Here is a 25,509-nt window from a genome sequence, read left to right on the forward strand (position 1 = left end):
AACAGGTTCTTCCTGGTTACCAAGCGGGTAGAAACTCTTTTCGCAGTCCTTGTTCACCCCTTTCATTGCAGCTGGCAGCAAATGCCTAGCTTTCCAGTAGTCATCACTGGACGATAGTTCGGACAGACTTTCCAGTGAGCGCGCAGAGAGACTTCGACAACAAAAAGTATTCGTTGACAAACTGTTGAACGTTACGAAATGTTTTCTTTTTGGCCCTCTCTTCTAGCGCCGAAAATTGTTCCAGAATAAAGGTAATTGAACCCCAGAAAACCAGACTAAGACGCCCGCCAGTCGTAAAGTTTGCTGCACTGCAGATATCGTACACGCCAAGTGACGGCCCAATGAAACGCCCATCATTCGCTCCCCGTTGAAAAAAGCTCGTGGTCCTCGTGGTCCTCATGGTCGAGGCACAGATGAGATCGTACCCCGACTAGGATTTTAAGCTTCAGTCTAATCTCATTTTTTTATGAGGCTGAAGTTTTTGTTTACAACTGCTTCTTCAGCCCGCCGATGGAGCCAATGCCGTCTGCGACGTCGGCTGCCTGCTTGTTTCCCTTGAGTTGGTCTATGGTGCAGTAATCGTTAGTGGGTCGCGGAGACTTATCAAACAGTTCTTGGGGGTGTTCTCGACTCACCATCGACAAAGTCTTGTCCGGCCTTCATGCCCTGTGCCTGCATCTTCTTCTTTTCGGCTTCCGCCTTGGCCTTGAACATCATGATGCTGTTTTGCGCAAACGAGTGGTCAGCTTGAGGCTGGAAATTTTTGGGGACCTTATTTGTGAAGAAGAAGGTTAAAACTCACCCGACTTGCTCGATGAGGGGGTCAAGCATGCCTTGCTGGTAGGCGAAGGTGCCCCCGAGGAAGACGGCGAGGATGATGGCGAGGGAGATGATGAGGGAGTTGGTGGTTGAGGTCTCCATTGTGAGTTAAGTTTTCGTTTTTTTGGTGATATGTACCGTAGGACCGTGTATGTGTGGTATGAGTATCAAGGGGGGGGGGGTGGGAAGACGATGTTGCGCAGAGCCGTTTGTTGAATGATTTACAAGTGTAGAGATATCATGGCATTTCCAATTTCACTGTCCATTACTGCTCATTTATATCTTCAATTTTCAAGCATATCTCAGTCCAAAAAACTTGATCTGATGCATAGCTTTCCTCTCACATGCAGGTTTGCGTGTGTGCAACGCCTACTTTCTGTGCCTCTCTGTCTCTATCTTGCGCGCGTGGTATTGAATGTGAGCGGGCGCGAAGAGGGATCGGCAATGACGTCTCCCCGTCCCCATTTTCATGCCGGCCTGCCTTGCGTGGGGTTGGCTACGCCGCATGGAAGGAGGGGCCAGAACGCGCAGCCGGGAAGATCAGGGTCTCTGGGTCGCAAACTTGCGTCAGAGGGCGGCGAGTTACAGCAGAAAGAGAAAAAGACATCATTCTTTTGATTCTCTCGGTGGACTTGGTAATGGAGGACTGAATGATGGAGACTTGATTGTTGGCCTTGGTACGGCCTTTTTCCCCCTTCATCGTTCTATTCTCATGCAGGTAGCCCGCCGGGCAGGCTGAAAACAGGGGTCGTTACTGGTCGGTGGTCGACTGTATTCCCAACGGGGGCCGAGACCACAACTTCCCCCGCAACCTCATTCTGTGTATCCTTGGTAGGTAAAGCAGAGAGCTCTTTTCGGCTCCGAGGTCGTGCGGCGGGGATATTTCCCGCCATTATGACTTCAGTGCTGGGGGTCGTCGTCGTACGAGTTGGCTCAGCTCGGGACAATGAGCGGCTAGGATGGAGGGGACGGGAGGGGTGGTTGGTCTGCTTCCCCGGAGCTGGACTGAACCCTGGGCATGGCGATGTTGGGTATCGATCTCATTGTGCATGAGATTTGAGGATTCATGGCCTTTGCCACTGTATGGTATCCCAAAATATCGGGGGGCATGTGTTGCCCTCTGGCGGTCTTATTCCAGCCTTAGCATGGCTATCAGCAGTGAATAGCTCCTTTCCCGAGTCCATGAGCTCGGCAGTTGCGTGGGTATGAAGTCCTCATCTCGGAGGGGGTTGGCTAGGCTGGTTAAAGTGGTTGCAGTTGCAGGGGCTGCGTGTTATATGATGCTAGGTTTGTGTTATATGCCAACTCATTGCTATTACACTACGCCGCCGCAATAGCCATGTTCGGGTATTTTTTCTAATGCGCCCCCTTTTGGCTTTTGGAGGCTGACTTGAAGGCTGAGATTAGCCGTCTGTTGCCGTTGAAGACTGTTTGGACTGGGAGCTGATATGTTTGCGAGTGTCATAGCCTCCTCGGGTTGAGGCTTTCACGACCTCAATTTGATGGGAATGTCATGGTATGATGCGCTCTGTGATGTTGGGGTTTGCTCTAACAGTATTCTATCTTGATAGAGTTGAAACGACCCGGTATTGGCTGCATACTTATCCCGCCGTGTACCTTCTGGGCCTTGTTTCTCGGGATGGTGACAATTCTTGCATGAAGTGAGAACTGATTCTTTGCAGCAGCTTTGTGGCTTTGGATGTTGAAGAGCCGCTTACAGATATGATTGAGCTGTACTTATAAACTCATTGGTAGTCCGGCATCCTGGGGTGATTTTTTATGTCACGAGTCTGTGGCTGAATATTTGAGCGACGAACAATCGTCTTTTGGTTCAGTGACTACTTGTCTCATCACAGTTGTGATTCAACTTGATAGTAACACGTCGTTCAAGGGTGAGAGAGACGGAGAAAGTGAAGAGGTTTGGCCAAGGCACCAGCTTGGAAATACGTTCAAGTACGGAGCAAAGCCCCCCTCAAGCCATGCTCATAACTAGGCTGGTGTCGTTTTGTGACTGTGTTCCAGCTTTCTAGTCGTGACGAGTACATACCTTGATGTTATTATGCTTGCTGCACGATGGCAAGTCACGGCAAGCTCGTTTTGTCATTTGTGGAAGTGGCCATAAGCTCTTGGAAATGGGGTTCACTACTTCTTTGATTGGGAAATATCTACGGATCAAGAGTTCGGTAATTTCGATTTGCTGTCACATCTCACTCATCAAGATATCTCACTACCAGGCTGTTTTCTTCACAACCAAGTTATCCTGCGCAAGGCGTTCTGGTATCGAGTCTCTCTGCAGGACCGAAAGCCACCAAAAGGTCTCACCTTCTCACACGAACTATAGAGCCGTTGTCCTACAGTGCAGTGCTTCAACTACAAACTGGCAGCCTCCTTCTTGGCCGTGACCTCAATCTCAATCATCATCACGTCCTCCATCAACGCCGCCTGGATCATGGTCGCCGCGGGGCGGACGTCGCCAAAGTACTTTTGAAGCACCGGCCATGTCTTTTGAAAGTCGTTGCGGTCGGGGAGGATGTAGCGGACGCGCACGACGTCCTTGATCTCGGCGCCGGCCTCGGCGAGGGCGGCGGCGATGTTCTCCATCGTCTGCTCCGTCTGCTCGACAATGTTGGGAGATATGACGCCTGTTGCGTAGTTGTAACTGTGCCGTTGGACTAATTAGCATATATGCCCCAACTGTACATGGGCGTTCTTAAACCATGATATGAATGGGTGGGCTGGGGTTGAGGTTGGAGGGAGACACGGACCCCGTGGTTCCAGACACAAAGATGAGATCGCCCGAGACCACCGCGCGGGAGTAGCCGATTTGTGCCTCAAAGGCAGAACCTGAGCTGATGTTTCTTCGGGACATGATGGGCTGAAAGAAGGGCCGAAGAAGGCTTGATGCGAATTGATGCGAGATGTTGTGTTCGTCAGTTGTAGTTGTGGAAGGAAAGCGAAAAGGACGTGGTGGATATGATATAAGAGGTTGAGTCACTCGCAACATCCCAGGTATTCCCACATGTCAATCTCGCGATTTCTACGGGAAAAGATGAACTAAGCCAATCAGAATCTTGTCCACAAGCCCGTAATGGCCGTATTAGGACATGGGCTGGGGATGGAAATGACCTTTGAACATGTTATCCAAATAAAAAACACCCAGCTTTAAAGCGACGCGAACGCAATCAAGACTGTATGAGACGCAACAGGTTTCGAGGCTCGGCATACACGGTCTTTGAGGCGTTTGAAGTGCGCGAAAGATAACTCGAGTACGATGCCGGTGTTGGTCACACGCGCGATGAGTCAAGCAGCCATTTTGCGGTTATCTCTTTAGGTACGGATAGGTCAACGCGCGGGTCTTTCAGAGATAAGGTACACCCACCGGACCAACCTGAGTATGGGAAAAAAAATAAAACATGGTGAGAGCGGCCTTGCTAAATTCCTCTTCAATATTCATGGAAGTTTGGCGTGTTGTAGTGAGCGTGTGTGAGAAAAAGTCTAAAAATCAAATGATGTTAGGACGAGCGGGGAAAGACGATTTCGACTGAAGATTAGACGAGCTGCAGTTCGCCGCACTGTTCAAGATAGACTAGATTCCGAAGAACACGATCCAGGTCGCTTTATTAACATCACAATCTTCGGTTCTGCCTTGGAGTATTCAAGCAATGATGACCTTGGCTAAAATCTTGACGTCCGATCGTGCTCTGGGACGGTATGAAGGAAGGTACCTTTTTACCGATCGTCTTGGAAGGTACGAGTAAGCCATGGCCTGCCTCCTTTTCCTCAAATTGGTCATCGCGCATGTTCGTGACTGCCTTCCTTTACTGGAACCCATCTCATCTATATGGTTCCTTCTAGAAGAGAGCTGGGAGGCAGGTACGTCGAACGGTGGCCTCGTGTACCATCACTTCGGTTTCTACAACTGTCCCTGATGTCATTCTCTTCCGTAACGTCAGACCCAACTGCCCTCCTCAGCATCTTCGTTCTAATTCTTTCTATAATCCCCTTGTCAATCAAATACAAAGCAATCGATTTGCGAGCTATACATCGGGGAGAATCTGATTCACCAAACAGTGGAAGGTAGAAGAGTCTTCGCAGTTCAACTACCATCATGTCCGTCTCGCTGTCTTGGGAGTTGTCGTCTCCGCCCTCCTTGACACAAGAATCTACCCTCTATTCGGAATACAGTCCAGACGGGGAGCCACAGACACAGAATCGAGCTCAGGCCGAGCCCAAGACAAGATCTGCATCCACAAAGTCATCATTTCTCAAGTACCCGGCCGACATCCAGCGTCTTACACGCCGCGGGCTTTGCACCTATGGCATCAACACGGGCCCAGTGCCAGATGACACGGACTGGGCCAGGCTTACTGTTCCTATGCTTAAGGAGCAGCTCGCCATGCGTGAGATGCCGGACGATGGGAAGAAGAGTATTCTCGTCGAGAGGCTCGAGAACTTGAGCACGTACAAGCCTGAGGTCGTTGCCATCAGAGACGCTCCTGACGACAAGCCATTCGGCCCTATCTCCAAGAACACTAGCAGCAACGGCGAGAAGCGCTTCTTTGTTGACACAGCTGACAAGAGCCACGTTGGTTCTGTCAAGAAGGCGATGAAGGAAGACATGTTTGTGATCAAGCAGTCCAACGATTTCGATGGTGGAGTCAGCATCGGCATCCGTGGGACTGGACCCGATACATACGAGGTCATTATCGGAACAAAGACCTCATGCACCTGCTCGAGCATAGTGGGTAACGCCGAAGCATCGTCAAACAATTGCTAACCTCAACTAGATGTTCAGACCTCGCAGCAATTGCAAACATATAATCTGTCAGCGGAAATGCTACCTTTCTCTCCTGCATCCGATTACTGACGAAATCGCAGACGTCCTGACGCATGTTTTCCGGGCACCAGCAGAGCTACTCCCACAGAGAACGCTCTTTTCCGAAGAGATCGAGAGGCTCATTGAGCGTGCCCCTAAAGTCCGCTTCACAGCAGCGGAGGCCAGCCAAGACCCCTCCATGTCGGACGGTATTGCGAAGTCCAAGGACGGCAAGTCATGCCCTGTCTGCTTCAAAGACATTGGCGAGGCAGGAACGGTGTGCTGCATTAAGTGCGGCAACCACACACACTCATCTTGCTTCGACGTGTATACGCATCAGCAGACCGGATGGGCCCTCACGTGTGCTGTCTGTCAGGCTGGCTGGTCGAACTCGGTTGTCTGAGAGCAAGATGGCAGTACTTCAACACGAGGTTTGGAAGGTTGATGATACTATTAGACATGACTATTGAAGGCGTGTGAATGGGTTCGAAAGAACGTCTGGCAGCTAGCTCGACGAGTATTTGCTTTTGGGCGGAGCTATCTACTGCGGGTTATTGTGGAAGGACTTCACGGGCTTGAACAATGAATGAAGACGCATCTCCGGTGTAACTTGTAATCGCTATCGAGTTTCAAGCGCATGAATGGCAAATGCAATTTATCGACACTGTTAATTGCCTCTTCTTTCGGATGTAAACTGTTTCCCCCGAGCTTTGTCAAGCTTCAAGAACGTTTGCATTTGTCTTGTTACCTCACCTTCACCACATAGTTTCTAGGCTGTCAAATCTTTTATGTACGTTATTAGTACTTTTTGCTTTTGGGGAGGCGGCGATTGCCCGAAGGCCTGATTGAAGCTGTCCTGCTACGCATCCAATGACATCCCAACTTTACAGATCAACCATGTTGCGACAACTTGCACCTGAGTTGATCGCCCTCTCCTTAATCAGCCCCTGCGCACTGAACGGTGATTCGCCTACCAATACTCTTCATCCACATTTACATCGTACTTCTCCAGTAGACTCCTGAACACCCGTTCTTTCTTGCCCCCCTTCGTCATTTTGATGACTGAATTCCCATCATCATCAACACTGTTCCTTGCTCCTGCTTTCAAAAGCATCTCTGTAATTTCTTCATTCCCGTGAAGAATAGCCTCATGTAGTAAGCTTCTCCCTTTCCTATCCCAGATCTTCAAGCTGGCGCCGTGCTTGATCAGTAGTTCAGCAATATCCGCGCGATCCTATCTAATAGCCGAATATAGGAGCAAGTATCCTCCTGACGTGGGGTTTATTCCGGCCTCAGTCTGTTCGAGGAGCCATCGAACGACTACTTCTTGCCCATTGTTGACCGCGCAACGCAGTGGTGTACAACCGTATCCGTCTGGCGTGTTAACAGCAGCGGGACTCTTCTTGTACATCAATTGTATGAGATCGAGTTTCCCATCCCAAGCAGCTTGATGCAAAGGTATACTCCTGTTCCGGTCCCCGGCCACGATTTCAGCATCATTATCAGCAAGCCATGTTGCTATCTCCCAGTTTCCCGAAATCACGGCTAGGTGCAAAGCCGTTCTCCCTTTTCTATCTCGCAATGTTCTGTTCGCAATTTTCCACAGATATTCAACCGTGGCTTGTCTCCCATAGAATACGGCCCAGTGAAGGGCTGTTTTCCCTGAGCCGTCAAGGACGTTGATTTCTGCGCCCGCCTCTGTCAACAACTTGACTCCTTCCACAAAACCTGTGATTGCAGCACAGTGTATCGGTGCGACTCCATCTCTGCCTTGCGCGTTGATGTCTGCTCCTCCTCCTGATAGCCTCAATATAGTGTTGTAGGGCATGCTCCCGACAGTGCCGTGAAGTCTTGCAGCCTCATAATCAATCTCGTCGTCGGGCTTTTCTTGAGTTTTGCAGGCATAGTGCAATGGTGTCCATTCAACCAAGTCTCGGGCGTTGATATCTATCCGAGGCGATCTCATCAAGGTCGTAACGATATCGTGTCGACGTACCCCGTAATGCAGAGGGGTCCAACCGAGAACATCTTTTGCATTGATATCTTTCGCAAGACGCATTAATTTTTCAACGCGTCTTTGGCTATGGATCCGGGCTGCTTCGTGCAAGTCTGTGTAATTCAACTTTTCCTGACAGCTATTGCTGGTTTTGCTGGAACCGTCCTCACTCCCGCTATTACTAGTTTCGTTGCAACCGCTCTCGCTTTCACTGCAAGATACAGGGTCCTTCAGGAGGTTCAGCCCCCACGGGCGCCTCTGATTCTCATACATTCGGACAAGGGCGGACACAGTCGGCTCGACTCCCATATCGAAGTTGGAGAGAAGCTCATGCTGAAGTTTTCGCCTCAAATCATTGACCTCCCAGAGCTCGTGAAGTGGCTCAGCGTCGTATGTCTGTATTTGTTGTAGGGCCAAATCCAGGGCCAAACTGACTTGCCTCAAGAAATCCACAACTATGACTGTTGCTAGAGTGGATAATTCGTTCTCGAGCGGGAATGTCCTGGCGACACGGAACAGCCACAAGTATATCTCTCCTGCCTGCTGCCAGTCCTGCAGCCTCTCGTGAATTCTAGCCTTCTCTCTTGCTAAGTCGATGATGATAGAAGCCCCGGGAAGCTTTTTTTCAAAGCTAAGCGCGGGTATCATGCTAAGGTGAGCGTCACTGAGGCTACCGAGTCCGGTGCTTTCAATATCTCTGGCCAGCTGCGAGAGCTGGCTATTGTGGAGGACGAAAGACTTCCAGCTTGTATGGGCCGTCGCTTCATGTTTTTTTCGTGTATCCACAGAACCTTCAAGCGGCTCTTTAAGTGACATTGCTGCAGTCCTGAAAAAGCTCGAGAACATGTCCTGTGCATACAGTAACTTCAAGGGACCGAGGAACTCAGCGGCCAAGAAGTCATGGTTGGAGCCATCACCCTCTGTCGTTGGGGGAGTCTCCGGTACTCCCTCCTCGCTTTTGCTTCCGCTTCCGCTTTTGTAGCTTTTACGCTCATATTCTTCAGGGTGCTTTATTTCGATCGTGAACTCGGACAGTTCTGCTGTTCCATATCGCCAACGGCCTATCTCAGACCCACCAGATCCAACGACTCTGTGGTTTTCCTTGCACAATTCATCATTTGTAACACCATCTTCTGGGAGATTTGTCAACCTGGACAACCTTATAATTCTGGTTGTCTCGCTGGGCATCCACCACGAGAGATCTCGATGCAAACTCTCCGTATATGAGCCTAGAAGGCGCAAACCAGGTCTCGAAGGCGATCCTTTGACGCGCAGCCACTTGTCGTCTTTGTTGTCTCCCACTGTGTCCTGGTGGTTTGTCTCTTCGTTCTTCTCAATGTCATCAATGGAGTAAAGCCACATCGACAAGGCTGCTTCAAGCTCATCTGCATGAGCATTCCACTTCCCTTCTAATCGGTTCAAACGAAAATAGATGAGCTGTTCTTCGAGATTTTCTCCGGGTTCTCCTCTCTGGCTCGCGAGTGACCAGGTGTAGTCAACCTGCTCTGAGTCGCGGAACAGAAGATCCATCGTAGCCTCAATGGATCGTGCAAGAGAAACAGCTTCCATGGACGCCGGCCCCTGCCAGTTGGCCAACTGCGCTATATCTTTCCTGATCATGACAACACGATGCGCAATTGACGAATTCGAATCTCTCTTTTGATTACCTTCCTCAAATTGTTCAACGTGTGCTTTCAAACACCCAATCTTCCATGGTTTGGCCTTGCACTTAGCTTCAGGTATCCACGGGCTGTTCGGAATATCTGCGAATGTCGTTGCAAACCAATCAAGTTCGAAACCTGATCGAGTCCGAAAAGATGTTGGAGGATTTGCAAGACTCCGCCGAACCCAGGATCTTACTCCGGTCATCAGGAGGATGGCGCCGAGTTGTGCAATCGATACTGACCAGTGTAACCCACGCAGGCCGAAGAACTGCACAATATATCCACATAGACTGATGGCCATTCCAATTGTCGTTTTTAGCTCTAAGGATACTTCGGGCGATTCATTCATGAGAGCAGACCCTGGCACTTCTTCCTGCTTCAATGAAGGTCCTGAGGGATTTCTTACTTCACGCTCGCGTTCCGACGTTGTTATGAAAGGCCGTTTGGATTTTGAATAGACTGCGAACGAGTCGAAAACCTGGTCACTGACTGTTTTGGTTTGTTGTAGCCAGACCATTTGCGCCATCAAATCTTTCGAGGGTCGAAAACTCTCTTCGACAGTGCTACTCTCCACAACGTGGGCGCAAAGAAGGAGGCCGACAACCAGTAGAAGTGTTCCTACCCAATGGCACGGAAATGCATACCGGGCGACTGGGTTTCCGTCCTTTAGAAAACCCAATGCTGGGTGGTACACAGAACATCCGGCGTAAGCGACGAGTCCCAGCTGGAGCAGAATCCCCCATATTGCTGCCGTGCGTAGTTCAGCTCTGCTTGTGATATTGTGAGAATTGAGGGTAATATTCGGCGAGCTCTTCCGTGGGTTTCGTGTGATAATCATGCCCGTCGTCGATGGATTTACTGGGTTTGGTGATTCCACATGGTCTTGTTGCGTTTGAGATGAGTAGTTCAACGACACTAGATTGCGAAAAAACATTGCTCGAGGCTTGCTTTCTACATTTCGGGATCAGATCGTATTCGTTTACGTGAACAGAAGTACTCACTTCGAAAGTAGTTATTCTTGACCTCCTCGAATGGCATCGCCGTCACCTTTGTCTCTTTATTGACCCCAGACTCCGGCAGCAAGCAAATGAACTCTGCAATTGGAGCCGAGCCCATACATCTCACTACCTCATGACCATTCCAGAGCTCACAGACCTCTGTCGACGTAGATGACATTAGCTCTTGCTCAGCCACAGCAAGATTCTCTCTAGCTCTGCCAATAAGGGCCTTGAGGAAACCGGGTCCTCCGACTCTGATAGCGCTGATTATGATAGTGATAATTCCGAGAGGCACCATAGCTAAGGTAATATTATCAGCCCAGCCGAGTGATTGACTCATGAATTGCATGGTGACCCTCTCTCCAAATAATGCGAGCAATCTTTTCGCATAAAGATGGTTATTATACATGTTTTCAAGCAAGTGAAAAGGATCTGAGAGTGCGGGACTGACGGTGCTAGGTCCGAGAACAGATTGTTGACGAAGTCATCTCCTTCATCTTCCGCGACGCTCGCAGCGAACATCATGGAGAAAAGAAAGACCCTAAGCATTTTTGCTGCGATCATTGCAGATACGTGTGCAAAAAACTGTTGGGTTGATGGTGCAGGTTAATCAACGTGATCGAAAGTACGCCTTCTCGTATTTGCCAGAAAACCGAAGTGTCAAGAACGTAAGTGTGCTGACTCGGTGGCTTCAACGAAAATGGTCGAACAAAATATCCGTGGGAGTGCCCTTGTTTTCAGCTAAGGAGAACAGGCTGTACGTAGATGCGGAAATGTCTCCCATTTGTAACTGCCTACTGTATCCACCCATAGGCAATATGCATATGCAGTAGGCCCATGCCAACAGACCGCTTCGCTTAGCACCAACACATATTATACATGAGGCATCTCTGAATGGTTGGTGTTTGTACGGGTACGGTCCTATACGTGCCCGGCTACTAGAATGTGGTGGTAGTATTATCTCCACCTTCTTGCCGTGCAACTGCACGGCAAGGTGCATGAAATTTCGTAAAGCCACTTCGGGGCTTGGTAACTAGATTGGCACCCTTAGGCGCCATTGCGATGTAACTTATCCAGATACAGCTTACATCAGAGGTAAGATGCGACAAGGGCGCCAGCGCCGAACATAGAGGCAACTGTGATGAAGCTGGCAGTGGAGAACAGAGAAATGCCGCTGAGTCCGTGTCCGGAAGTACAACCTCCACCGATTCTTGATCCCAGGCCAATAAGGAAACCTCCTACTACCGCCAGCTGTGGCGAGACAGCCGTATCAGCAGCACCCAGGGCAAACTCGGGGTATGTCGTCGCGACAGCCCACGCGCCGGCAGCCAAGCTCGCAGAGAAGAGAATGTTGCTATACGATGGCTTCCCCTTTTCGCCGCCACCCTGGACCGCCCACCAGAAGTACCGTCCAATCTCGTCGTAGGAAGTCGACACACCGAGCATGGACTTGCGGGAGAGCAGTGAAAAAAGCTGTGCCAGACCGATCAGGAGTCCGCCGATGGTGGGAGCGACGACGGCGTAGGGACTAGCGGGAGTATACTTCATGCTGGCGTAGATGATGCCCGCGAAAAGGGCTTCCACGCCAACGAAGGCGACGGCTCTGCTGAGACCGACGCGCTCGTGGACGGTGAGCTTGGGGTTCTCGGGCGGTGCCGAGCTGGCGTTGCTCGTAAGGAGTTTCTGAAGGAAGCCGGTCCACATGATGCCGGCGAGGACGGCGCCACCGAGGACATAGACGCCGGATTTGGTGCCGACGGCGATCTGGGCGAGGACGGTGCCGGGGCAGGAGCCGGAGATGGCCATGCCGGCGCCGAGGATGGAGCCGCCGAGGATATTGCCGTCGTACTGGGAGAAGAGACCTAGACGCGAGGGGCTGCGGGGCTTGGGGCGGACGTAGCCCGCCTGGTCTAGTACGAGGACGAAGACGCTGTATATCATGTCAGTTGTGTGAGAGGATCAGAGGATAGCAGGTGCTGAGATGGTTAGACGTACGTGCTGCTTGCTGCGGCTGCGAGGAAGGCCTGGATCATATGCCAGTTCTCGAACTTGAGCTGGGCGATGATGACTGAGGGCTGGTAGACGCCCGCCGCTACCAGGGCGGCGCCGAAAGCGGCGCCAGAGAGAGCCGTTGTTGCCATGGCTTGGTCGGCTGTGGATGTGGGAGTGTGAATGTGTGTATATGTGTTTGTGCCGCGGGGGCGTTCTGGGACGAACTGCTGCAAGCTGGGAGTTTGGCGGGTGTGTGTTGTATATATGAGAGGTTTTCTCTTCTATGACTGGTCAAGCGAGGATGAGGTGGTGATGCGTGGTGGAAGTTCAAAATCTTCAAACTCTCCGAGCCGTCTCGGGACGAACTTATACAGTCTAAAGCCAAAACTGCCACAGAGGAGTTCAAATGTCTGGGAAGATTATCGAATGTGCCAAGTTTTCGAGTCTGCTTAGTGAATCAAGCCCGAAAGCCCAGATACGTTCGGGGACTTGAAGAGAGACGGAAAAATGGACCGGTAGCGGGGCCCTTGGTTAATAATCCTCCCCCCATAGTCAAAGGCCGAAGAGTGAAGAGGGCCAACCCCTGTAGAGCTTCTACCCGCCTTGGTCAGGTAAGTGGTAGTGGTAAGGCCCCATTCTGTATTCTGTTGCTGAGGCCGAGCCGAGCGTCTGGGTTGACTTTTGTCAAAGGCGGTTTAGAGTGCAAGTGACGGATGGCTAGTGGCGTTGATTCTTAGACCTTGTTCCCTTTTCGGATAGCAATGACGCCTTTTGGGAGCTAACTCACGACATGGCGCTAGCTTATTTCTAGTCCTTTGGGAATGCGTATCCGAGATTTTCTTCGTGGTGTGAGAGAAGCTACTTTCTCTGAAAGAGTATAGCGGTTCGATTTGCACGCATTTCAGATCCCCGATGAGATAAAGATGCATCTTCAAGAACAGGTGTTGCAGGTGGTGCGTGCGCCATTGTGGAAGGTCGGCAGTTCAGGGACCATGAAGTCCGTCAGCAAAGGATTGATTGGGCAGAGCAAGGTGTCCGAATAAGGGGGGATCAATAAGGTTGCAGGAAATCAGTTGAATCCCGTCCCAGGATGGTCCTGGATCCCGAACCCGAACCCGCAAGGGTTGTTGTCTCTCTCAGCCAAAGGGCCTGGAAGAGGACGGCGACCACTTTGAAGAAACGGTCGCCGACGTCGGGGAACTGCCGGAACGCACGGGCATCACCGAGAGTGGATACCCCTTCTTCACCGGGATGGATTACATCTCTCGGGGGCTTCCGTAAGCTTGGGCTTCTTTCGGTGACTACTACTGTGACCGAGGGACTTCATGCTCTCTAGATTATGGATTCATGGACGGCGAGGATTAAGTGAGATGTTTCGAGAGTTTGGATATAAGAATTGAGCAAATGACCATATTGTAAATCTCCATCTTGTAACTACATTATTAGCAAAACCACCAAAACTAGCCGATGAACCGGGTCAACCAGTTGCGAGAACATATACACAACGCCTCACTTACACAGTCAAACATGGCCCAAGAACCCACAATCCACGAGATCTTTGAGCCGGTCACAGGCACATGGCAGTACATCGTAGCCGACCCTTCAACCAAAGCCGCAGTGATCATAGACTCCGTCTTGGATTTTGATCCAGCAAAGAACGCCATCTCTACACAAACAGCCGACGGCCTTCTCGACGTGGTAAAAAAGAATGGATACAATGTTGTCAATATCCTAGAGACACATGTCCACGCCGACCACTTGACGGCATCCAAATATTTACAGTCTCGGCTGCGGGAGGCACAGGACGGCGCCGCCCCCAAGATCTGTATCGGTAGACGGATCGGGGTCGTGCAAGAGAGGTTCGCTGAGAAGTATGGCATTTCCAAAGACGAGTACGCCAATGCCTTTGACCGACTGCTCGACGACGATGAGGTCTTCGAGATTGGAGACCTCAAGGCCAAGGCCATCCACCTGCCGGGCCACACCCCCGACCACATGGGCTACATGATCGGAGGTGAGCACTTCCCCACAGACAGTCACGAAGAACTCTCAGCCCCATACTGACCATCACTTTCAATAGCAAACGTCTTTGCGGGTGACTCCCTCTTCAATCACGATGTCGGGTCCGCGCGGTGCGACTTCCCCGGTGGTAATGCCCGCGACCTCTTCGCGTCGGTCCGCCGGCTGCTCGATCTGCCAGAGACCACCAAGATCTGGACAGGGCACGATTACCCGCCGGCCCACCGCGGACCCCTGGCGGCGACGGAAGTGGCGAAGCAAAAGACCGAGAACAAGCACCTCGCGCAGAACGTGACGGAGGAGGACTTTGTCAAGTGGCGCGAGGAGAGGGACTCAGGGCTCGGGGAGCCTAGGCTCATGCACTGGGCGCTGCAGGTCAACGTGAGGGCTGGGAATATGCCGAGTCCCACCAAGGCTGGAGATCGGTTGTTGCATGTGCCTGTCAAGATGCAGGGCGTGACTTGGTGAAAGGGGTTTTCATGTCGTGTAGGTAGTGAGAGCGTGGAAAGGAGCTTGTTTCGACTCCCGTGCATATGAGATGAGGGATGTGGAAGCGTTCATTGTATACTTAGTTACTTAGGCAAGTCGTCTTCGACAGCCAGTCTTCCTATTTCGCATGTGTACTGTACATGAAGTTGTCACGAAGATCGAAAGCGGTAGAGAGCATGTAAGTGGTGGTGTCCCTGACAAGGTACATTACGTCGGTTGGCCCATGCGTTGCACCCCCCGCGCCACCGCCGCGTGGGGAAAGTGCCGAGGTCTCGTCACTGAATGCGGGGAGTTCGGCCCCGGCTGAGTGGAGGGACAGGAGGCCGGGGGACGTCTACTCCCCCACCAAATCACAACGTCAACGTCGGCAGCGACCCGGTATATCATATTATTAATCTCGCTCGGTTCAATCTTTTCTGTTCACATAAGAGCTGGCGTGGCCCCCGTTTCGTCTATCTTGCGACACTGAATTGGATATCTACAGTATCAGTGCCGACGCAGCACATTGCATATTGACCATGCCTCACTCTATTACCGTCAAAAAGATCGAGGGAAAGCCCGGAAAGGTGTATTATCCGTAAGAAATATATTTCCAGTGTTAATCATATTACCGAAATTAATTCGAATCCCAGCCTCCAACTCAATGAAGTCCCAAAGCCGACTCCAGGGCCCAAAGATGTCTTGGTGCGGTTGACGGCTGCTGCTCTCAACCACCGTGACCTCTTCATCCGGCGCCACCTGTATCCAGGCATCTCATTTGATCACCCCCTTATGGCAGACGGATACGGCATCGTAGTCGAGGTTGGGAAAGACGCAGACAGAAGCCTTATCAATAAGCCAGTTCTCATCACACCCAGCCGCGGCTGGGCTTCAAGCCCGGACGGGCCGGAAGACATTCGCAAATTCAGCGTCATTGGCGCCACCCAGACGTACCCGGACGGCACTGCGCAAGATTACCTCGCCCTCCCCCAGGACGAGGTCGAGCTGGCCCCAGAGCACCTCACACCCGCCGAAGGCGCCGCCCTACCCCTCGTCGGGCTCACGGGCTGGCGTGCGCTCGTGACGAAGAGCGGAAACGCGGAGAAGGGCAGGAACATTCTCGTCACGGGCATTGGGGGCGGCGTGGCGCTCCAGGTCCTCCAGTTTGCCGTCGCGTTTGGCTGCAACGTCTACGTCACCTCTGGCGACGAGGCCAAGATTGAAAAGGCCAAGAGTATGGGCGCCGCCGGGGGCGTGAATTACAAGAAGAAGGGGTGGGAGAAGGAGCTGCAGGCCCAGCTGCCCAAGTCGCGGCCGTACCTCGATGCAGTGGTCGACGGTGCCGGCGGAGAGATTGTGGGAAAGGCGGTTAAGGTGCTCAAGCCCGGCGGTGTCATTAGTCAGTACGGCATGACGGTGTCGCCGCAGATGGACTGGCTGATGCAGGCTGTGCTCAAGAATGTGGAGCTCAAGGGCACGACTATGGGTTCCCGAGAGGAGTTTAGAGACATGGTTGCCTTTGTGAGGGAGAAGAAGATTAAGCCTGTTGTCAGCCGAACGGTCAAGGGACTGACGAACCTCGAGGGCATTGACGGGCTGTTCAAGGATATGGAAGCGGGCAAGCAGTTTGGCAAACTTGTGGTTGAGTTTGAGGAGCCCTCTGCGTCGCCTAAGCTGTAAGGGAGAACTTTGTGTTCTGTACGACATGGTACAAATAGAGTATCCATGATGGCATCGAGGATTTTTCTGAATTTAATAACACTTTACGAGAATTGAAAGTTCTCTTACTCAAGGAATCCATTGTTCTCCATAGTAAATGGTTCCATTCGGTTGACCGCTATCTAAGAGACTTCTCAGCCAACTCGTACGTCCATTCCTTATGGGTGAAGTTGATTGAGCAAGCCTGTTATGTCCTCCAACGTGTCAATCAAACGTGTAGCCTTGAGTACTTTGCTGTATTCAGCAGGGCCTACGTTCTCGAGAGGCATAGTTGCTACCTGCGCAGAGGATTTGCCTAGAGATGTGTTTGCGCCTTCTGATTGCCTTCCAAGAGAGGTCACACAAACACAATTTTTGCCATGGGCTCTTTCATAGGACTTTCGGTACATGCTTGGGTTGTGCCATCCCTATACCGTTTCTCCAGTCTGTTCTGCCACCTCACTCTTTGCGTAGGCTTCTTGATCAAACCAAGTGTAAGTCAGTGAATATACACACGTGATAGGTGCCGCTAGACATAATGAAAATTCACCCCCAAATCTGGCTACTGGTTTCTTCCAGTCCACCCTCTTGCCTCACACTGGGTAAAGGACCCCTCTTGGGAGGCACTTCTCTCCGTTCGCCCAGCTCCTTCTTCTTTCACCTACAATAAAGAAGAAAAGATCCTGTCTCTCCCTCACCCATCTCAACCACAGCAACACACTAAGCTTCTCGCTCGCAAACTACTGATATAGCTTACGCAACCCTATCATGTTGTGGCATAAAGCTATGTTCGTTGTCACGGCGCTGGCCTTGATGTTCTTTTCGGGCATCATTGTCGTGGCCGCTACAGGTGGAATTGCAGACCTCAACACCGTTGAGACTCCCACTGAAGCCACCTTCAGCAACGGTCTTTCCAAGCGTAACTTCTCCATTGGCTCTCACCTTGCTCCCAGAGACTTCCCCCACGACAATCCCCTCAATATCACCGAAGAGGAGGCCCTCAAGCACGGCCACAAGGTCATCCCCGTCAACAAAGAGATCTGGGCCCACCTCGTCAAGACCGCCGGCCTCGACCGCAAGCGCGAGACCATCGAGTACAACCCTGAGCAGCACGACGAATCTCTCTCTAGCATCGGCAAGCGAGTCCCGAGATGCGGCGAAAACTACGACCTCGAGAAGGAACCCCCTGACCCGCAAAACTGGTGTACTCCAAGCCCGATTGTCGGCGACTGCAAGCTCGGTATCTGGTGCCAGGCCGACTGGCCGGGCTGGAGGCAGTGGCCTAGCCGCGGCTGGGTCTTCAACAACGCCTGCCAGCTTTTCGGAGAGAACGTGCCTTTCCAATGGGGCGACTGGCAGCCAATTTGCAGTCCCCTTCCCTACGTCACTCTCTTCTTTGCCCACAAGGACCGCTGGCCTCACATGGCGTAAGTATCATCCTCTCAAAACTTTATATCGCTTCTTGTTGAATGAGGACTAATACAGTCTACTCTAGGTACGGTGGCAAATACTACAACAGCTACGCCCCAGGATGGGAAATTTACTATCCCGAATCGCCGGAGGGTGGCCCTTTCCCGGCTAGCTACTACTATCATCGTACCTTTGATTGCTCGATGAAGCCGAAAAAGTGAGGCTAGATCGGTACAGATGTCTGAAGGGGCAGTCGAATGCTGGAGTTTGTTCCTCTGCACGACCGATACCTCGATCACACGCCCTCAGCAATGGGAGGAATGAGCAAAGATTGGCCCTAAAGAAACAGAACTTGCCTGGAGACACACAAAGGTTGAAGATTAAGAAAATTTTAGGCCACCTCGCTTAGGTAGTGAACACCGCCTTGGTTTCTCAAGTTAATTGCATTACACATCGTGAACTTTTCCCTATATTGACATTTCGCTTTTGATTTACAACCCTTCAGGCGGTGAAGTTTGAGGAGATCGCCGACATGTCAGAAGACTCTTGAACTCTTGAATGGAAGGGTATCTTGAGTGAGCTAACACCTCACCTACGTACGTGGCGACCCCTTTTCTGCAAAGATACAACAGACACCTGCCCCAGACTACACAATTTCTTCCGCTTCCTCCACATCTCAGATCCTCTTTGCCCCTCACTCGTCGTCCTCGCTCTTCTTTCTCTTCTTCCTCTTGTGGCCGAGCTCTTCGGGGGGTATAAAGTCCTTTTCCCTCTCGCGCAACTTCTCCTCCTTCTTCTGCTTCTGCTGCTCCAAGCGCTCGGCCTGCGCGGCCTTGTTCTTGGCCTCCTTGCCCAAGAAGTACTCGCCCGTCTCGATCTGCTTGTCGACCTTGCTCTTCTCGGGCGCGGGCGGGAAGGGCGTGTAGACCTTTTTGGTCTTGTCCGTGACGTTGTGCGGCACGCGGCGGCGGCTGAGCGACTTCTTTTTGAAATTAGGCAGGAAGCGGTCCCAGCTCTCCTCGGCGAGCTCCGGGTCCTTTGCGAGCTCGCGCTTGATCATGAGCTCCTTGACGTGGTAGATGGGGTGGATGTTCTCCATGCAGTCCTGGACGACGCGGCGCACCTCCTTGAGGCCCTTGTAAGGGCCCATGACGGAGACGGTGCTGCCCTGTACGAGGATGTAGGTCTGGGTGAGCAGCTCGAGGGCCTTGAGGGTCGAGCCGTTGGGGCCGAGGATGCGCTGGCGGCGCTTGACGTAACGCTCCTTGTTGCGGACCAGGTTGCGGATCTTGATGATGTCGCATGCGACGCCGTCGTCGAGGATCTTGAGGGCCTGCGGCGCGGGGACGCTTCGGGCCAGGAGCTTGATGAGGTCGCGGGCGTTCAGAATGGCGGCGGGGTCAAATGTTTTTCTGGAGGCAGAGAACAGCATGTTAGTTACTGTGGTGGAGTGGGCCGAGCATTGAAGAAGATTATTGCAGACTGGAATACGGACCTTGTCGTCTTGACGGTCATTGAACCCTCAATCAAGTCGAGCGAGCAAGCGATGCCCGTCTTCTCGAGAGCCTTTGTAACGAGAGGCCATGCCTCCTTGAGGTACACTTCGCGGTACTTGGGGAAAACGATCTGGAAGGAGGATTCCTCAGCAAATGTGCCGCCGGCGTTGTCGGCGGGTGTGAAGGCGTCGATTTTCCATTTGTCAATGTCGTCCGTGTCCCACGGCTTGTCCTTCTTGTATGTGGAGGGCATCTTATCGGTTGTCGCGTGTTTGCAAGACAATGAAATTGATGCCGAATTGTATACGAGAAAAGTTTCGTAGTTACTTACTGGTGGCTGCGGCGAACTTTTTCTTATCGATAACGCTGGAGACGGCACGTGGGGTACACCGGTTTTTATGGACCCATCCGGCATCTTCAAGGTGAAGTCGGCCCAGTTCACATTGTGGGAGACCAGTAACGGTATCAATCTAGTGGTTTTAACCTTGACAACTTATGCGATTTGAATGCAATTGCGAGTTTGGTGTATTCCGGGAATGCGCATTGGAACGCCGTTTCTAATCAGTCAAGGGTTACTGCTTTCAAAGTTGCTGTTTAATTGCGAACCCTTAGATCTGCGTGAGAGCCACAACTGGATAGCGTTAGGATTCAGGTGAGGACTGTTTTGGCATGTCACTCTGAATGACAGATTTGTCCGAGCAGAGTGATCGATTGCACGTATGTGTCCAAGTTTTCGAGGTTTTCTCACCGGCGCTCCGAATCGGGAATCTGCAAAGCGTATCCGTACCACCCTAAGGTACCTTACGAGTCGGCGTCGCCGTGAGATCTTCATATCAGATAACAGCGAACCTTCTTTCAGCGCTTATGCGTGCGGGTACTGGGGCCGTTGCGACCACACCAAGTATTACCTCCTCTTTCTGATGATCAGTGAGAGAAAACTTCAAGATCCTGACACACCAGCACAGCGCGTGCTGTAAGGCTGAATGGGGTAGCCGATCCAATCAAATCGTGGCTTCCGTAATACGGTCCGGTGGGACGACCAGTTGGGTAATCAGTATCGCCGATAGGCTCAGTTGACAGTTATCGCGTCCCGTCCATCCCCAGTAAATTGGCCCTCCATCCTGATCGATTAAGGGGATGCGGGATGAAATCAATCCGTTCGCCATTCCATCTATTCTCCCCTATTCCAAAAGTCAACCAGCTTTTGTGTCCAACGTGCCTTCGTAATGTCTGAGACCTGGCTGTAGCTTTACCTTGTAACCTTAGTTTCCTCCCCGCAATTCTGTCCTAGGGAACGTACCTGTCTCCCCCCTCCAACTCAACCATTTGCTCCTTTCTGAGTCGCCTCCAGCGCGTCTTCCCGCTGAACAATTTTTTTTTCGCACTCCTGCGTATTTGCACCTGCCATCTACCACCCAAGGCCTGACTACACACAAACATACACGTTTCGCAACCTCGACTTCGCGCCTCGACCTGAATCCTCCTCGCAAGCCACTTTTTTGAGCTCTGTACGTGGGTCTCTCTTGCGAAAAACTTGCGACTGCACCACACGCGCGCCTTGCGATCGCGAAGCGGCATTCGATAGCCTCCCTCCTTCGACATAGTCCTCCCGTCCGCGACGATTTCGCTGCAACCGCCATCCTGGCTGCCGTTCGAGAGCCTTCTGCGCCTGCTCCGGCATTGGACAACATTACAGAGCACGAGCACGATCACGATCTTCCCTCCTTTCGAGACGTCATGGAGGAAGCCACGGCTCTGGCTACCCTTGCGTTGCCGCAAACGAACCTCGAGACAATCTCGCGGCCCAGTTCCACGTCGACTTCGGAATCCGCTTCCGCAGCCGCAGTTGTAGCCGCGGCCTCCACGGTTCCTCAGTTGCCAGGCATTTCAGCGCTTGCCCAGGCCAACAACTCTGCGACGAGCTCGCCTCAGATGCGGTACGTGAGTATGCTTGGTGTCAGGAGAAGAGACGAAGAATGCGCAGAGGGACATGACGGACGATCAGCTTGATGGCCACGATTCACTTGCGCTACTCCCGCGCTCGCCGTATAACCTTGAAGCCATTTCGGCGACAAAGAAGGCGATGCAGCCATTGCGCTCCATCGACAAATCTCCCTCTGCTGCTATATCATTGGCTAGTCCACAGTCTGGTTTCAGTGGTGGAAGAAACAGTCGAGATGGGATGGAAGAAGATGTGAACACAAAAGTGACGAGAGCTTCATGTGCTGACTTTGATCCACAGAGAAGCGATTCCCGCGCCCGCTCCCGTTGCCGCCTCCACACCGACTCAGGCGCCCGCGCCCGCGCCAGCTCCCGTGCCGACGCCGACTTACGCTTCTGGCGGAGGATCCACCACGGTATGTCTGTATTTACCTTACCCTATCCCACCTTGTACGGAGACCATCGCGGGTATCTTATCATCGAGTCCAATCCCGAACCCCCAAAAAAACTCCCCCATCTCCTGCGTTAGTGTTATCGCAATTACCGTTCAGGTATTGCTGTTATCTAAGAACCAATGTACCCTGCAAGGCAGGTGTGGGGCTGCAACTGGGCGCGGTCGTTCCTTCCCTGTCTTATCTTTGCTCCACAGATAAGTTTTCTTGTTCCCATGCAGCGATAGTCGTCAACACCAAGACCAGAGTCCCAACTCTCATCGCGCGCTTCACCCCGTCAAGCACCACGAACAAGCAAACGGTCATATTTTTTCGCATTTCTTTTGGAGCACACACTTGGAACTCCTTGACGGAATCTTTTGCGACCATTTCGCTGGCGTTGCGCATCATGATGGCCACCCAAGCTAACGAATCTACGCAGCCAACATGCCAAAACTGCCAGACCTCAACCACGCCCTTGTGGCGGCGCGATGAGTATGGATCAGTCCTCTGCAATGCATGCGGACTGTTCCTCAAGTTGCATGTGAGTGTATCGCATCCTTTTCATAGAAAGACGAGCTAATACGGTATTAGGGTCGTCCGCGTCCGATCTCGCTCAAGACCGACGTGATCAAGAGCCGAAACCGCGTGAAGACGATGCGCCCTGATCTTGCATCTAAGAAAAAGGTACACGATCCGTTGACATTTCCCAACTGTGGCTAATAATGCGACTAGCAACAGCAGCAGCAACAACAAGCCCACCAGTTTGGCGCAAACGATCCGAACGGCCTCGACATCCATGGGCAGAACCAGCGCAGACAGTCGCAAAAGTCAAACGGCAATCCGGACGGCTCTGACTCTCCCGTTTCTCGTACCGCAACCCCTTCTCTATACAACCCTAGCCTCCCGGTCTTCCAGGGCATGGACGATGCGCAACTTCAGGCTGGACTGCAGGGCTTCAACGTCTCTGGCTCGGATAACCGCTCGGGCTCCCCCCTGAATGGCGACCGACACCTCGATGTCCCGCAAACACATGAGCAGCTCATTGCCGCCAATTCTGCCCTCAAAACCCGGGTTAGCGAACTAGAGCTGATCAACGAACTTTTCCGTGGTCGACTCAGCCAAATGGAGCAAGACGAAGCGAGCGCAAGAAGAGGGCAGGAAATCAGCGGCAAAGCAGAAGCTCAGCTGCGGGCTCAGCTTGAGAGCAGCAAGAAGCAATTGGACGAGAGCCATCGCAGAGAAAACAACCTCAAGCGACGTCTCGACGAGATGGAGCTGGAGCTGAAGGAGGCCAGAGATGCCCTGGACCTTTCTGACTCTGGCCGCGCAGCAAAAAAGCCTAGGATTGCCGAAGTAGTTGCCAATCCAGCCGTTGCTGCGGCCACGAGCGGAGGAGGCGGTGACGGTGGTGGTGGTGGAGAATCCGAAGTCTCGACTCCTCAATCCGCCGCCGCGAACTGAGATGGCACCATCCGGGGCCCAAATCACCGTTACCTGCGCGATTTCCAGGTACATCACCACCACCACCACCAAATCCCAACATCTCAGGACGACGCTTTGCAAAATTCTCCACGCTTATACCTATAATGCCGCGTGTGTTTTTCCGTGTTTCTTTTCTTGGTTTACCCCCGGATATCCTACGGGATCCGGGTACGATGGCTCGGGCTGCTTGCTGCTAGAGGGACAGGCGTTGCGGCCCTGCGGGTCAAGGTAGTCAAAAGTTTTTATTGTGACAAAAAATAGAGGCTTTACGGGATTGATGACCACACAAACCATACTCTTATCCTTTGGAGTTGTTTCCTATTCTGCTGATGTGACGCTTGTCTCCAAGCTACGTGATCTGGATGGTTTGGGTGGAGAAGGGGAGTGGAGGACGAGGACAGTATTGTGAACCACGAATGCGTATTAGTAGCATGGCTATTGTCAGTGCCATTGATGAGTCTTAAGGAGGGAGGAAAGGGCTTAGCCTCCCGACGCCATGACTCCTCTTGTAAGCCGATGTCCGTCGTTCCCGTGTAAGCATCGTTCTAGAGAAACTCGACCCTTGGTATCCGAAGAGCCGCTTAATAAGTGGGCAGAGTGTACGCGCGTCAAGTGTCAGGCTATCGATGCAAACGAATGCTGGTTAGAAGCGATAGTTGGAGAGGTGATATGTTGTCAAAGTGAAGAGAGGGACAACACAGAGGTGGTGGGAAAGAATAGACGACGACAGATATGAACCCTAGGTGGATTTGGCCTTCTAACCCCAATTCTTCTCACTTTAGCCTCGTACCGTTTGGGTAGAGATATGTACACACAATCGAGGGGGAAATCAATATGCTCATAGGGAAGATTATGGGCTGGGTAAAGGAAGAACCCCATTTGTGGTGAATGCAAGATGCGTTGAAACTAAAGTCGTTTATAGTCTTGGCAGTTCTTATCATCTTTAAAAAATCCATGTAGTATAACTGAGATATCACAGATGACGAGTTGGTCGTAGGACGTAAGAGCATTGAGAACCTTCAGTAAAGCCACAGAAGAGTAATATCAATCGCAGATATATCTCTTGGAACCCTCAAACTACCTATGCCCCATCCAAAGCTACTGAATTGTCTAGTCATGATAGCGTCTAGCTAGGGTCCTGGGGTGAACTAGAAGATGGAACATTTATCACAAACATGCAAATTTCCCCTCAAACTCTTTCGCATGGTTGCCATGCAGTGTTATAGAAAGCTAGCACGGGTCCAAAAAGCAATCGTGGCTGTGAATGGCATGTTCACAACCCTTCTTCCCTCACAGGGAGCCGAGGGAGAGAGACAGCCTAGACCTGAAGTGCGATTAGATAACTACCTACACCTTGGCATCTTATGTAGAGAGACATGCGCGGATAGAAGCCGGGAGAGCAGATGAGACAAGGATGTCTGCTTGGGATGGATGCTCCTAGAGAAAGAAAAGCGACGGGCGCATCCATTCCCTTCCCCTCCCGCCCGGACAGGCTCCATATTTTCCCTATCATTCGCGGGGTTTCGATAACGCCCCTGTTGACTTGACTGAGGTAATCGTTGAGGAAAGTCTCAAGAAGTGGACTGTTGAATTGGTACCTAAAGCGACGTTTTGCCGTTCCTGTCCCCAATGATGCTGCGCTTGCAGATTGACGTATTCGAACGACGATGATCTCTCTTGGCTTTTTTTCGGACTCTGTCGGTACGGGGCACGAATACCGGTACCAAGTTCAGGGTTGAATTACGGATACACACAGACTTGTGATTGCGATCCCTGGAAATCCTTCGCCCCGGACTGAAGGCAGGGATGATGGCAACATATAATTTTTGTTTTTCCTTGGTGCAAGGGCTTCTCTTTGGACGTGCACGCCTGCGATAGAGGGGTTGGGGAAGGGAGATAAGACATCATTATCAAGGTTATCGTCGAGAAGGAAGGGGAATGGGAACTAAACCAAATAAAAGGCCCTTCTCGGTCCCATGTTGCCCGAGTACATGAGGAACCTTGGAAACGCGTGGTTTCTAAAAAGCTGCCAAGTTATCGCTTTATTTGCCTGGAAAAACAAGTCCGAATTCCACAAGGTAAAGCTGAACCGGGCTTGTTGTCTCTTGATGCGCGTCTTTTTATTTTTTACTTTTTTTTTATTTACTTTTACAAGAAACAGATTGGTGTTAGCAAATAGGTACAAGATCGAGGCGCAGCAACAAAATCAAGGAAAACAAAATAATTGGAACAATTTACATCTGACAACGGTTGAAAACGGAATTTTTGCTCTCTGC

General features: G+C 51.7%; 10 protein-coding genes across 10 annotated transcripts; 5 read left to right on the forward strand and 5 right to left on the reverse strand.

Moving 5' to 3' along the window:
- Positions 1 to 485: 485 nt before the first annotated feature.
- Positions 486 to 921, reverse strand: CPAR01_16422 (uncharacterized protein; the record flags this gene model as incomplete). Its single annotated transcript, XM_060500667.1, has 3 exons — positions 486 to 565; positions 636 to 721; positions 803 to 921. The coding sequence occupies 3 exons, from the start codon at positions 919 to 921 to the stop codon at positions 486 to 488; spliced, it is 285 nt and encodes a 94-aa protein (XP_060340580.1).
- Positions 922 to 3,189: 2,268 nt separating this feature from the next.
- On the reverse strand, positions 3,190 to 3,688 carry CPAR01_16423 (endoribonuclease L-PSP; the record flags this gene model as incomplete). The annotated part of the gene is made up of 2 exons (XM_060500668.1): positions 3,190 to 3,478; positions 3,585 to 3,688. The coding sequence occupies 2 exons, from the start codon at positions 3,686 to 3,688 to the stop codon at positions 3,190 to 3,192; spliced, it is 393 nt and encodes a 130-aa protein (XP_060340581.1).
- A 1,239-nt stretch (positions 3,689 to 4,927) lies between these two features.
- On the forward strand, positions 4,928 to 6,038 carry CPAR01_16424 (SAP domain-containing protein; the record flags this gene model as incomplete). Its single annotated transcript, XM_060500669.1, has 3 exons — positions 4,928 to 5,560; positions 5,607 to 5,643; positions 5,698 to 6,038. 3 exons carry the CDS (start codon positions 4,928 to 4,930, stop codon positions 6,036 to 6,038), a joined length of 1,011 nt encoding a protein of 336 aa, XP_060340582.1.
- Positions 6,039 to 6,869: 831 nt separating this feature from the next.
- On the reverse strand, positions 6,870 to 10,642 carry CPAR01_16425 (uncharacterized protein; the record flags this gene model as incomplete). Its single annotated transcript, XM_060500670.1, has 2 exons — positions 6,870 to 10,246; positions 10,297 to 10,642. 2 exons carry the CDS (start codon positions 10,640 to 10,642, stop codon positions 6,870 to 6,872), a joined length of 3,723 nt encoding a protein of 1,240 aa, XP_060340583.1.
- Positions 10,643 to 11,382: 740 nt separating this feature from the next.
- On the reverse strand, positions 11,383 to 12,434 carry CPAR01_16426 (YeeE/YedE family protein; the record flags this gene model as incomplete). The annotated part of the gene is made up of 2 exons (XM_060500671.1): positions 11,383 to 12,223; positions 12,289 to 12,434. The coding sequence occupies 2 exons, from the start codon at positions 12,432 to 12,434 to the stop codon at positions 11,383 to 11,385; spliced, it is 987 nt and encodes a 328-aa protein (XP_060340584.1).
- Positions 12,435 to 13,812: 1,378 nt separating this feature from the next.
- Positions 13,813 to 14,772, forward strand: CPAR01_16427 (metallo-beta-lactamase superfamily protein; the record flags this gene model as incomplete). The annotated part of the gene is made up of 2 exons (XM_060500672.1): positions 13,813 to 14,299; positions 14,366 to 14,772. The coding sequence occupies 2 exons, from the start codon at positions 13,813 to 13,815 to the stop codon at positions 14,770 to 14,772; spliced, it is 894 nt and encodes a 297-aa protein (XP_060340585.1).
- Positions 14,773 to 15,311: 539 nt separating this feature from the next.
- Positions 15,312 to 16,452, forward strand: CPAR01_16428 (zinc-binding dehydrogenase; the record flags this gene model as incomplete). The annotated part of the gene is made up of 2 exons (XM_060500673.1): positions 15,312 to 15,370; positions 15,426 to 16,452. The coding sequence occupies 2 exons, from the start codon at positions 15,312 to 15,314 to the stop codon at positions 16,450 to 16,452; spliced, it is 1,086 nt and encodes a 361-aa protein (XP_060340586.1).
- Positions 16,453 to 17,238: 786 nt separating this feature from the next.
- Positions 17,239 to 18,101, forward strand: CPAR01_16429 (uncharacterized protein; the record flags this gene model as incomplete). The annotated part of the gene is made up of 2 exons (XM_060500674.1): positions 17,239 to 17,897; positions 17,966 to 18,101. 2 exons carry the CDS (start codon positions 17,239 to 17,241, stop codon positions 18,099 to 18,101), a joined length of 795 nt encoding a protein of 264 aa, XP_060340587.1.
- Positions 18,102 to 18,574: 473 nt separating this feature from the next.
- Positions 18,575 to 19,629, reverse strand: CPAR01_16430 (ribosomal RNA assembly protein KRR1; the record flags this gene model as incomplete). The annotated part of the gene is made up of 2 exons (XM_060500675.1): positions 18,575 to 19,292; positions 19,376 to 19,629. The coding sequence occupies 2 exons, from the start codon at positions 19,627 to 19,629 to the stop codon at positions 18,575 to 18,577; spliced, it is 972 nt and encodes a 323-aa protein (XP_060340588.1).
- A 1,334-nt stretch (positions 19,630 to 20,963) lies between these two features.
- CPAR01_16431 (GATA zinc finger) lies at positions 20,964 to 23,212 on the forward strand (the record flags this gene model as incomplete). The annotated part of the gene is made up of 5 exons (XM_060500676.1): positions 20,964 to 21,317; positions 21,361 to 21,733; positions 21,991 to 22,292; positions 22,343 to 22,435; positions 22,484 to 23,212. Coding segments are annotated over 5 exons (1,851 nt in total), but the record flags the coding sequence as incomplete, so codon positions are not given.
- Positions 23,213 to 25,509: the final 2,297 nt, after the last annotated feature.

The sequence above is a fragment of the Colletotrichum paranaense genome (genome assembly GCF_030867605.1).
Source record: "Colletotrichum paranaense strain IMI 384185 chromosome Unknown Scaffold_25.1, whole genome shotgun sequence".
In the NCBI taxonomy this organism is placed as follows: domain Eukaryota; kingdom Fungi; phylum Ascomycota; class Sordariomycetes; order Glomerellales; family Glomerellaceae; genus Colletotrichum; species Colletotrichum paranaense.